This window comes from Neolamprologus brichardi, chromosome 16 (genome assembly GCF_056152115.1).
Source record: "Neolamprologus brichardi isolate AB-2024 chromosome 16, ASM5615211v1, whole genome shotgun sequence".
Taxonomy (NCBI): domain Eukaryota; kingdom Metazoa; phylum Chordata; class Actinopteri; order Cichliformes; family Cichlidae; genus Neolamprologus; species Neolamprologus brichardi.
The window spans coordinates 32,521,866-32,534,903 of NC_142119.1; the positions used below are offsets into that span (position 1 = coordinate 32,521,866).

Here is a 13,038-nt window from a genome sequence, read left to right on the forward strand (position 1 = left end):
GAAGGAGATTCCAGTCATATCTTTGTTATCAACTTGACGTCAGTCCACACAGCAAAACAGCCCAATACTCCCAGAGCTCGACATTCCAAGTGCTCTGTATTTTTCCAACTCTACGCCCTGTGAGTGGAGCGAGAGAGAGAGAGAGAGATGGAGGGAGTGCAAGGTGCGTTGGAGTTTGCGCAAGCGGGTTTGCTGATGCTCAGATTGGTGTGTTTGTGATTGGCCACCTGAGGAGATGCATGTCAGCCAGCAAAGTTGCGTGCTTTTAAAGTGCTGTGGGCAGAGGGCAATGCATTCAGAACACTCACAGCTGTCAGGAGACGAGAGCGGAGAGCAGAGCCACGTCAAGCAGACCTTCCTCAAACACAGAGAGAAAAAAGAAGAAGAAGAAGAAAGTGGAGATATGACTCTGTCAGCTGTGCAACAACTTTTTCTGCTGTGTTTATTCATTTGCTTTGGATGTTGGAGCACAACAGGTGGGTGAAACATGATACTGAGTCAGATACATGTAAACCAGCACCGTCGTCAAGGTGCATGAGTTGTTTTTGGCAGCTGAAATTAATCAGCAGCTAAAATAAAAGTTGTTTTCAGTGGTGATCACTTATAAACAAAGTGTAATTTTGAGTGCATTTTTTAAGGTTTTATATCTTTACGAATGCGCCTGTAAGTTATGAAGCCAGTCGTACATTTAGTGTAACTTTTTAAAATAATTATTTATGGTATACTAATCCTGATGCAAGAAGTGGAAAATTCCAGCTCACTATATAACAAATAGGCTTCATCACTGGTTTCAGGAAACAAGGAATATCTGAGTCATAGTTGTAGGACTATTTCAGCTTGCACTTAAACTCTCAGTATATGTTTTTAAAAAAAAAAGCAATGCATAGGTGGATTGAGAGGCAATTAAAGAGGGACTAACACCACAATGTAACACAACGTAGCCAACATTGAAATGGTTAATAAGTTCTAACTCAATCATTCATTGTCACTGAATGATTTATCAGTGCTGTACAGATCCATAATGAGCTAATAAATATAGGTTGATGTGCTTTGTACTCAAAGATGCAGTATCTTGCGCAGTCTTTTTAATTAATAAGACTTCTTCACTGGATATTTTAAACAAAAGTATAAAATTGGTATGTAGTGAATGGATTGTGATGTAATGAATGGTGACTGGTGATACACCAAGATGTGATAGGCATAATGTATGATTCTGATTAATAATAATTCTTCATAAATGCCCCTATAGGTGATGTTAGCTCAAGGTCATCCCACTTTTAAAAAAAAAAATGTGTGCAAGTGTAAAAACTGGTACAATATGTACAGTCTTACTCCAGTCTGGGTGCTCTGCTCAGACTGGGGAAATCTTTTATAAATGACTCATTGTAAGAGAAAAGAAATGCATTTATTATTAAAATTTAGTACCAGTAGAATTATATCAATGTAAAATGTACTCTATTACAAGTACCGATCCCCTATTAAAATGATTTATTTATGATTTATGAGTGTGATGCCTGGATGGAAAGCATTTACCTGACCTCGTATTAAACTGTTGTGCTCTGTTTTAACTCTGAAACGCGCAGTGACAGTGACGTAAACACATCTATCACAGCAACGTGTGAACATGGAGAAAATTGTAAATGAAATGACACAGAACCAGTGGATGTCGTTCCAAATAGGTTTCTCAATGAGATCTCTGAAATTCATAACACTATCTCCAACCTGTATGTTATTATTCTGAAATGTTTCTTTGACAGCTTAAAGACGCTTATTGAGGAAAGCTTGAACGTTTTCAGCATGTCGTTCGATAACAGTCACTCATGAGCAGCCCGAGCCTCACAGTCATATGTAGTATTGCATCAAACATACACCGGCAGCCTCCTGATATTAGAGACTTAATAATAATATGAAATTTGAACATAAAAATACAATAAATGATGATAAAGGACTTCCAAATTATTATTTTGGACTACATATGCATGACGTCGTGGTATCAGTCCAATCACAATGTTACATTTATTGAATTATGCTGCCCTACTATAAAAACATCAATAAGTATTAACATTATGTGTATCTTTATCCAGATGCCAGTCCTCTTGATCAGTGGGAAGACGGCATAGTGTTACAAAAGGTAGTGAGACTCTTCATTTACAATCATCCCTCCATCACTGAGGCATTTTTCAAAGTCTCTACAATTTTTGTTTTTGCTGTTGTTATTTTCCTCCTAACTTAGTGGATGATCCACTCATTCTGGTCTACATTTCTTGTGTAATTAGCACTACTTATTGCCAGTTTGATGAACAGTGTCATCTGCACTCAGCCACACATTCAGTGCTTTGAGCAACTCTGTATACAGACACTTAGAAGTTTGAGTACAAATGTTCTATTTTACTTCCAAACAGTGTTGATGTTGTGTTTTGTGGGAAAATAAGAAGTAAGAATAGAAAAATCACTGGTCAAAGGTATTATGTTGCATTCACTGCCAGCTTTCGAGCTGTAAATAAGTGTACTGTTTGTCTGCAGGTGCGAGGGATCAGAAGTGATGATTTGAGTGGTGTCTTGCGGAGAGACCAGAATGAGGTAGGCAAACATTTTAAAGCTACTTTAAAGGTTTCTATTCTATTCTAATTCTATTCTATTCTATGCTATAGCTCAGCGGTCCCCAACCCCCGGGCCTCGGACTGGTACCGGGCCGCGAGAGTTGAGGCTCAGGTGTGAAATGTATGGTTTTCAAGGTTTTTATCGTTTACTCGGTTTTCCTGGGTCTTTTCACGTGTGTTATGAATAAATCTTCTTTTTTTCGGTACCGGTACTAGTTTTATTTTGTTGTATTTATCCGCGACACCATAAAGGCCGGTCCGCGAAAATATTGTCGGGCATAAACCGGTCCGTGGCGCAAAAAAGGTTGGGGACCACTGCTATAGGCCTCATGCTAACACTTTAAAGCGGTTTTTGACGTATGATCACAAACTATATGACTTTAAAAACTGCTTTTAACGCTTGACTTGTGAAAAACCTTCAAACCACAGCTGACAAACTAATCCTTAAAAAATAAAAGTCCAGTTCAATAGATGTTCACATGTCAAATTTCAGTTCTCTTCAGCGAGCTGTGTCAAATGCACGTCCTTTAAATAAAAAAAAACATTAAATCACAGCAGAGGCAGAAGTACAAAGAGGAGAAATGACGAAAGGAAAAGAAAGTGTGTCTAAAAGAAGACGGTTTTAGACAGTTATCCTGCTAACCGTCTAAAAGCTGGTTAGCAGGATAACCATGACTGTGTCTGGGTTGCTACCCAAGTTTATCTCTTTTTGAAGTTATGGAGTGGGCAGGTGAGCCACCGAGTCAACAGGAAGACAACATGACAGCCAGAGGAAGTAACAGAGCTGGAATCATTGTGTGCTCTCTTGCGTTTTGCTGAATTGTTGCTGTTTTGCCTGTTTACTGTATTCAAGAGTCAATGGAGGCAGGATAGAGTGTGAGAACTTTAATTCTGTTATTAATGCCTAATTGTTTTCCTTCCCCCACAGGAGCAGGTTCAGAATGTCTTCAAAAGAGTAGGTTTTCTTCCCTAGTTGTCTTTACACTTTTCCATCATTTCTGCTGTTTGTTCAGCACCAGCTCACTGATTCTGCTCCTTCCCCCCTAGTTCCTGTTTCATTACTCCAAAGCACGCAACTCTGTTGGAGCTGTACAAAAAGAGGTGAGCAAATGAGCAAACCAATCAAACTTAGTGTCTGATGTTTCCTTTAATTTGTCATTTTTGAGAGTTATTGCTTTAATTTAATGCAGTGCTTAAACTGCTTTTGGTCATTTCAATTGGCAGCATGGGTGGAAAAGGAGAACACAAAACATCTGCTTTGAGGCTTTCAGGTTGATTATGAATTTTTATTCAAAACCTGTTGAAGTGAACAACGAATCTAAAGACTCTTTTTTCACCCCCGAAAACGGCAAACAAACCTAAGTAAGTTTCAGTTTCAGAGCTGGCCATTTGGATGCTGTCGGCTCCCTCGCAGAGCTGATACAGCATGACAGCAGGTGGCAAATGCGACTTTAAATACTAAAATCTGGAGCAAATTCTGGTCTTTTGGCCTACTCAGCAGATCCTCATGAAGCTCTCTCTCTTTCTTCCTCCAGTCTCATTCAGTTCACCCTCTCATGCGACTTTCACCAAAGCTTTCCCAGAGGAGAAAGAAGAAGGTGGTACTTTTGGTGAGAACACAGATCTGAATGCTTTTAACTGATTTTTTTTACTTGAAGATTTCAGAGCAGGGTTATGAATGAAGTGGATAGAAAAACTGCAGACAACTGAGGTCATCTCTCAAGCTTAGGGACTTTTAAAGCTTCCTACTTAACAATTGGAGGTAGTAAACAGTTTTTGGCTGGTGAGCCATTCACAATAATCAGTGTTTGCAAGCTGAAGAGGTTTTGAGCTGCTCAAGCAGGAACCGTTTATTGCTCCCATAATTCATTTCATCTCACTAAAAAAATGTCTACGTAGGCAAAACAATACAGTTAAGAAACTAGATTAAAAATTGGGGAAACAAACGTTTTTGGCACAGCACACATGAAAAAGTTGCCCAAACTGTCCTTTAGCATCTCTAAAATTGACTCCATACACTTAAGAGATATAATAAATGCTAAAACTATGGCGCTACAGTGAAAATGTGCATTTTTTCCATTAAGACTAAAAACAGCAGAAACATTTTCATCTCTTCTCTGCACGCACAGCAGACATTCTCGAAAACACAAACACACCCCATACTTTCCACTCATTTCTCTTCTGCCTATAAAGACTTAACCTTTTCAGGTAGTGAAGAAGTAGTGAACCAGTGATTAAGAATTAGCCAGCATGTATCACTTTTAATTGCATTACTACTCAGGTTCAATGTAGCGACTAACTCTTTCTCTTCATCTCCTGCTAATTAAACAGAAGATTCGAGGTCTGCCAGAGGGGATGTTGTAAAAGAAAACAAACAAACACACACCTATCAGAAGAAGAGCAGCTGGCAGATCCACCTGCGGACATCACACTCAAAATCAACTGATGGACCACGCAACAGCATCTGTAACTTTTTTGTTAACAGAAACAATTTGATTGTATAGCTGGAAAAAAAACTGAAGTGTGTTGCTAAAGCTGCCGTGTGTCTTGTTGCTTGCAAATGCAAAAAAAATAAATAAAAAATTGGTGTCATCGGACGGGAACTGTCACCAAGCAAATTTGGCAGATTGTTACACAAGACATGAGTATCTAAAACAAAACACAAAACTGTCACTGATCGCTGTGGCAAAGAGGTGAACTCACATTTAATTGACCAGAATTAAATGTACATGTACATTTTGTGACATAATTATCATGAAACGGTATTAAAAAAAGTTAAAACTCGTCTGTGATGCTTTTGTGAAGACGTAGTTGATACTAGGGCTGCTCGATTAATCGAATTTTAATCTCGATTACAATCTGGGCTTTCAACGATCATTAAAAATGACTGAGCCGATTATTAGCCCCTCCCTCGTGCTTTACTCTCGCGCTGATCCGTGTGGCAAATCGAGCGCACCTCTCTGCATTTCGAACACGTGTCACAACAATTAAGAGGACCCGAGGGAAGCTCGGAAAGCTAAGCAGAAGTTATTTGGAGAGGAGAGTGACTGCTGTTGGTTGAAAAGAGGTAAAAAAAACTTCAGTGGTGTGGAAACATTATGGGTTCGCGGAGTCAGACGTGGATCAAGTAGACACGGTGTGTAAACTTTGCTACAGTGTCGTAGCTGCACCACAGAGCAACACTGCAAAGTTCACTAAACATAGATGTTTACATTTTTCATTTACTTTTTATATTGCAAACATTTGCACTGTTATCAGTATTTGCACACTATTTTATATTATTTTTGACAATCTTTAAAGCCATTATTCAACACATTGTTATTGTTAAATAAATATCGTCAAATAATCGAGATCTCAATTTCAGTGAAAATAATCGTGATTATCATTTTTGCCATAATCAAGCAGCCCTAGTTGATACAGTTCAATGTTTATTCAAATTACAAAACAGTTGTTTCCCCTGCTGAAATGTACTGTAGGATGATCATAATGTAGGTTTGACACTTTCCAGCAGCCCAGTGGCCTGTCCAAATACAGGACGATCCAGTATAAGAGCGCCACCTACATGGTTACAACACACAACGCACATGCTGACAAAGGAGAAGCCGCCCCCTCTGCTCGGTTTTAAGGTCTTCGGAGTGTTTTCCATGTAGCTGTCACATGGCTTTTGTGGTTTGAGGTTACAGGTGTTTACTTTTTTTAATCCTCATCCTCTGAGTCACTGTCTTTTCGTGTAGGAAGTGAACTTCTTATCGATGACATTAACTTGTCTTCGATTTGTTTCTTGGGGTTTTCCTCCAGGTCTGTCTTCACGGCTCCAGTTTCTGATAACCTCCACTCCAGCTCTGATTGGCACACACAACATGAATTATAGACACTTCAATCGCATAACATGATGTATAGCCGATGCGATATCGCTCAACAGATTGACAAACTGCAGCTTCCAAAATTACATGCGATACACTGAGATGTACTGAAAATAAATTCATACCTCTCAAACGAGCTTTAGTGACTTAATAGAATTCTAACAGTACCTATCATTAAAACCAAACAACCTGACTAAATGTGCAACTGCTGAAAAATGAAAACATGCCTTCCTGATATTTTCCAGTTTAAAACAACACAAAACGATCATTGTATCCACTCAGAGATAGGTCTGTCAGGCCTACAGTCAGTTAGTTAGTTTTGTGCTTAAAAAATGTTCGGTTTTGTCAGCAAGTCGCCTCTTACCTTCAACTTTCAGGTTCATGCCCCCAAAGACCAGAGGACCGATGAACTGGGCCTTCATCTCGCCCTCGAAGTAAACAAAGATGGTGGGCAGGTTGCGGTCGGGGTAGTTGGGGATGCAGGTGGTGGAGATGGACTTGAGGAACTTGGTCTGAGGGAACTTCCTGGCTAATGCGCTCAGGTGCTGGTTGATGAGGGTGCACAGAGGGATGCTGGTAAGGGAGATGAATGGAGAGAAAACATCAGACTGACCTGTTGGTGGTAAACTTTGTGACAACAGTTGCTCATTTTTAAATGTCAGTTAATGTTAATGTCAGTAATTGTTTCCTGCCCCAATATGAAATAGTGGAATATGAAATAGACGGCATCAGATCAGCAGTACTGAATGGTTATACCAATACGAATCACATTCAGGCACAGTACTGGGGACGTGAGCCACAATGATGGCCCAATGGCATTAATTTTTTGGCCAGTTAGTTAATTACAAAATCTCCAGATTGCCATTGGCTAACTGATCCCTTCTTATTTTATCCAAACTACAAAACACAAAAACAGATATTCAAACAGCAACCAAGTGCATGAAGAAAATAAAAAAAAATACTCATATCTAAGCAGAAGCATATAAAGAATGGAAATAACACATTATCAAATAAATTTGAGGTAATTTAACAAATCAAAGCATTTAATTTTAAGAATTACAAGACACTGTATTTTAAACAGCAACGGTTTGCAGTTTACCTGCTCAAATTACCAGGATCACCTCCAACCATGAAGTGTTCTGGACTTAGAACAGCTTTTCACATCACCAAAAATAAATTCTCTCTAACTTTGAAAGTAGATTTGTTTGAGATTTTGTTCAATAGCATTTTAATTGCTGCAATATATAAAACTGAATAGGGCTGTGCGATATGACCAAAATCTCATATCCCGATATAAGAATTCTATCGTCCCGATAACGATATAAATCACAAAAATGTAACATTTTCTGTAAATTCTGTGAATCTCGAGCAGCTCGTCTTGCGGGAAGTGTTTCCAGCTGCGCTTCATGTAGCTGGAGTCGAGTGTTTTAACCGATGCATGAAACGATACATTTTTAGACATAAGTTGTAACGGCCGCCGTTTTCTTTGTGAGTATTTATTACACGGCGTGCTGCGGGGAAAAGCCTGTTCTAACGTTTGAGTCTAAGGTTTATTTTTTAGCACCTGGCGGCTCTTTTTTACTTCTCATCTGTAAATAATCTGCTCTTTCACGTGATTCAGTTTATTTTGAAAAGTCTCAACAGGATCTTGAGCTTTATTGTGAAAGGTTTATGTGGAACATAAACAAGCGGACACGCGATGATGTTGTCGTTGTTGCTAACGACAACGCATAAAAACAGGCGCTTGTCCGTCCGTAGTGTGGTTATATTAAATATAAGAGAAAGAGAGAAGTTTAAGAAATTAATGTAGCCACTACAGTGACCATCAAACCATGAAAAAATATTGCCGTAAACAGTTTATTTTACACCACGAAACAAACGATAGCGTAAAATGAAACGATAGACGTTTTTATATCGTCGTCCGATATATATCGTTATATCGAACAGCCCTAAAACTGAATAAACATAATCCGACTGTTCAATTAAAACATTTTAATGATAACAGCAACCTGGAAGTGCTAAGTCTATTCAAAGAAAAAACATGTAAAATAACTGAGATTAATGGTAAATATACCCTTATAAACACGAAATGAAAAACTTCACTTAATATTTTCCTCATTCATGCTTACTGGATGACCTACCCCTGCTTGTAGAGGTGCAGCACCACCCAGATGCCATCTCCAGCCTTGTTGACCTCTTTGACGTAGTCCTGTCCAGAGATTTCTGCCACCTCACCGAACACATTCTTCATCTGGGTTGCTTTCCATTCTGCAAGACGCTTCTGTCTGCAAGGAGACGCAGCCTACATCAGTACCCCGACAAACTCACATGACTATCAATCCACAAGAAAAGTTTAAGACAGAGATTTTCTTCTCTAGCAAAATGTTTTCTTTTTCATGACCAACAGAAAATACTGAGTATATTATAGTTAAAATCAGCTTTTCCCAAGATAATTTAACAGTACCTCACCAAAAAAAAAAAAAAAAACAGATCAAGAGGTCTAATGGGTGCAAGCAGAAGGTGTAAACAAGCAGGCAACTAACCACCAGCATAAAGCTGAAATTATTTATTCTTGTTCCACTCTACTTGAGTTGTGCTCCAGTTGTTGTATTGTTTACCTATACATCTCAATGGCTGCTTCATCTTCCTCACTGAACTCATCTTCATTTTCCTCTAGCTCTTCCAACGTCATGTCCTCATATGTTTTAACTGATCAGAGAAAAAAAAACATTAACATATCAAATAATACATCTGAATATTTCATGTGCATTTAACTGGTATTTGCAAACTATGTTACGTTGGGTAAAAATTTGCCTTTTGCAGTTTAAGCTACAAAGAATGACTGATCTCTCTTACCAACAGACTGCTGTTGGAGGGCCAGCTCCTCCTCTTCATCCTCCTTAGGTGTCTCCTTGGGAGGAAGAATTCCTTTCTTTCTCAGAATATCATTCCACTCTGTATCTTCATTTGGGTCCTAAAGAGAAAAGAAAAGGGTTTCTTTTAATCTGGGTTTCCATGCGATGTGAAAAAACAACATGACATTTCCAAGGTCAGTCTTTGTGCAAACAAATTACTTCCACGAGTTAACTTGATCTAACAAATAAGCTAAGATAGTGCTATGGACTAAGATAAGGCATGTGCACTCTATGGGTCTGGATGTGTTTTATGGTTGCTTAAAGTGAATGTATAAGAGCTCTGCTATACTCCTATTTTATCACAAACTGAGTGGATTTGTTTGCAGATCATATTTTAGCGGCACTCATTGGGATCATTTTCTGCGGAAGAAAAGCCTCATGATCCGTGAAACGGCCCTACTAGATTGGTCAACAGAACCCATTTGATGTGAACAAACAAGGAAAACTGTAGATTAACTTAGCAAGCTGATACCCAGCTTTGGGTGACTGCTTATCTTGATAGCCAATGTTAGAATGAGTGAATCCAGATAATGGAAACACAGCCCTGGGTATGTTGAACTCGCTTCGCTCCAGGTCGTTAAAAAGTTAACATCAAAACATTATTTGTTATTTACCCTTTTAATAAACACTTATTAAACTCAAACAAACTATAAACATTTTTTAAAAGACTACAGGTAACTGGATTTATCAGTGTTTAAAAGTTTTTACATTTTTTATCGTTTCCACAAAATATTTTAGCAAATCTGCTACCATATAAAAGTCTTCGTGTGCCAACGTTTATTTTTTAGTTTGACAGTAATCGTTTCAACTCTGGTCCCAGACTATTCCGAGACCTTTTAACTGGTTTGAAGTGTTATAGGGCTAGCTTGCTAGCTAAGTGTAAAGCTATTGAGTGCTCAGAGACACTGCTGGCTAAATATCTAGAAAATTACGTCGTCACGTTACACGGCTTTAAATGACGTTAAATATTCTTATTCACAGCCGGTACGCTGCGACTTTTAACAAACTAAAGAAGGTTTACCAACCTGCATTTTGACTGATAAGAGTTCTCTGAAATCACACCACTGTTCCCCTCCCAGACGCGGAAATAGAAGGAGCGCAGCCAAATCGATTCCGACGGAAAACAAAAACCTGTGACTGTTTCACATGCGCACAAAAAATACCCAGCATTAAAATAACCCCCTGTAACTATCTATATAATGTCTCAAACATTTACTGAACTTATTTTTTTTTTACTGTGGTATAAAAACAAAAATTCCTGATTTTAGAAGGACTAGGAAAAAAAACGCTTCACGGGGAGGACAATAATAACAGAGACACCAAGTTCCTGTTGAGGCGCAATATGCCCATATAAGGAATGAGAGCGGAGCATTCCATTTGTGGCTGCTGAGAGCGAATCCAAACAGGTGCCGCACACACACACACACACACAGTACAATATTTACTGTGGGATGTAAAAAGGGCACACAACGCAAAGCCTCTCAAGTGTACTAAACAATAAGTGATTAGGTTATTAGAGATTCATATACGGATAGGTGCCACGTTATGCACACTATAACAGTAAGTACTGGTGTACATATTTTTTTATTCACAGATTTTCATAGATGTTTGCATGAAACTGGTAACACAGTGAGATCCTTCCGCTTGACCGCGGTCATTTTGTTTACTTAACTTCCTCTTTTTCTTCTTCCCCTTCTTCCTCAGCTTTACACCACTGCCATCCATCCGAGCTCAAAAATAATCACATGTAACTATATATGAATATAGATATATTCTTTTTGCTGGTCTGTCACTGTTAAAGGAGGGCGGAAAGCGAACTACTCAAAGCCCCAGATTCACCCTATAGGCTATCATTTTATTTATCATTTTATTTTGGGAGCTTCATTAATGGCAACATTGCCTGTCAAGTTGCACCATTAAAATATCCAAGAACTGAAGGCCTTATTGTGTGGTGTTTAACAGATGTGCCTTAGGGGGAAAAAAGGCCCAGGTTTGATCACAGGAAACCCCTTTGGGCTTACCTCAGGAAGGGCTTCCGGTATAAGGACAAAAAAAGAGAGTCCCCAGTCAAAACATGTCGAGCGACCCCTTGTGAATAAAGGAGCTGAAGTTTTATTTTCAAATGAATGGGTTGGTTTATTGGCCCCTTAAAAAAATCTGTGTTTAATCGAGTTATCATAAAGGTCGTTTGTGCTGTGGGGGTGGTTCGCTTCAAGCACATTCTGCCCACTAAAGAGTTATTTTAATGTCATACTCTGTTAACTTTTAAAAACGTTTAGAGTTATTTAGATCTGTTGTGAAACTGTTCATTCAAATGCTCACCGCTGCAACAGGTTTTGTTCATCCCGTGCAACCCACAGTTAACCTTAAGTCAAGGATCCAGCAGATTGTTTGATAAAACAAGTACAAAGCGCAATCGCAGTCTGCAGTGACACAGAACAGGAGTGGAACTTTGCATGGTTCAGTTTCAACCCACACTGTGGGAGTGTCAGAGAGCGTGGGTTTTAATGGAAGCAGGTGTGAAGTGCACCTGCCGGTGGATCTGTTGGGATAATATATCCTATATTATCTCTCTATGTGTTCCTTATTACACATTTCCAGTGTTTATCATCCAGGTCCTATACAGGATACATTACAAGTCCTATAACATAAAAAGCTGTTTTCCACTCCACTGACAGTTTTCAGTGTTTCACTTTTCACAGAAACTCTTTTGTTTTACAGTCAAACACCTGAGGGCTGTTTCACGCGAAGGTCCAATCACAGAACGGTCACTGGCTCACTACCGGAACTGGCGGAAGGGAAAGTTGGTGAAATGCGGAACAGGAGAAAATAAAGTGAAGAGCTCTCACTCTGACCCTATTTTTCACAAACTGTGCACTTTTTTTTTTTTTTTTAACTTATTAATCAAAGTACAATGTGTTATAGCTGTGTACGTTACTAACAAACCACAACTACTTTCCAGCTTTTACCTGGCCACCATTCACAAGTTAGACTCTGCAGAACACGTTACAGTCATTTTCATTTATTTATTAGCTCTTTAGCTCAAACTCTGCTGCGGCTGATCTCAGTAAATCTAAGTTTCCTCTCTCATGTGGAAACTTATGCGACAATCGGCAGATGTGGTTAAAAGAGTTGCAGGAGAGCCAAAGATCAAATCTAAAGCAGACTGTTTTCATAGGAATCTACTGTAGAGGGTTAATTTATTATTATTAAATTACAGTAAGTTTTTCCTGTTGAAATTCTTGAATGTTGAAATTGGACATTATTTTATATTAAATATTGAAGTTACATGGCACAGCTGGCTAAATAAAGCTGGGAGGTGAGTTTAATTCTGTTAAACTGTTTTTATTGTTTCTTTGACTGGATCATGTGAGTTTGAAGAGGAAAAACACGTGACTGAGAATATTCTGCATAATAATGTTTTTTCTTTTTTTAAAGCAACATTCTGGCTGTGGCTATAGTGGCTAGTTAAAGTTCAAAATTATTCCACAAACGTCACATCGACAGCTGCACATTAACAAATACTCTAAAGCAGGGATGTCACACTCATTTTACATCATGGCACACATACAGCTCAGTTTGATCTGAAGTGAAAAATTTTAAAAAGTAGTGCAGTTTCAACAGTACATCTCAGTTTTTCTACATCATAAAAAATGCTGC

General features: G+C 38.7%; 2 protein-coding genes across 2 annotated transcripts; one reads left to right on the plus strand and one right to left on the minus strand.

Moving 5' to 3' along the window:
* Nucleotides 1-235: 235 nt before the first annotated feature.
* On the plus strand, nt 236-5,376 carry nms (neuromedin S). The gene is made up of 7 exons (XM_006799138.3): nt 236-476; nt 2,085-2,131; nt 2,524-2,580; nt 3,529-3,555; nt 3,648-3,701; nt 4,136-4,210; nt 4,932-5,376. The coding sequence occupies exons 1-7, from the start codon at nt 236-238 to the stop codon at nt 4,962-4,964; spliced, it is 534 nt and encodes a 177-aa protein (XP_006799201.2). The 3' UTR covers nt 4,965-5,376.
* On the minus strand, nt 5,278-10,424 carry pdcl3 (phosducin-like 3). Its single transcript, XM_006799139.2, has 6 exons — nt 10,404-10,424; nt 9,320-9,437; nt 9,082-9,172; nt 8,605-8,748; nt 6,828-7,036; nt 5,278-6,442 (listed from the first exon to the last, which is right to left on the minus strand). Exons 1-6 carry the CDS (start codon nt 10,407-10,409, stop codon nt 6,297-6,299), a joined length of 714 nt encoding a protein of 237 aa, XP_006799202.1. The 5' UTR covers nt 10,410-10,424; the 3' UTR covers nt 5,278-6,296.
* Nucleotides 10,425-13,038: the final 2,614 nt, after the last annotated feature.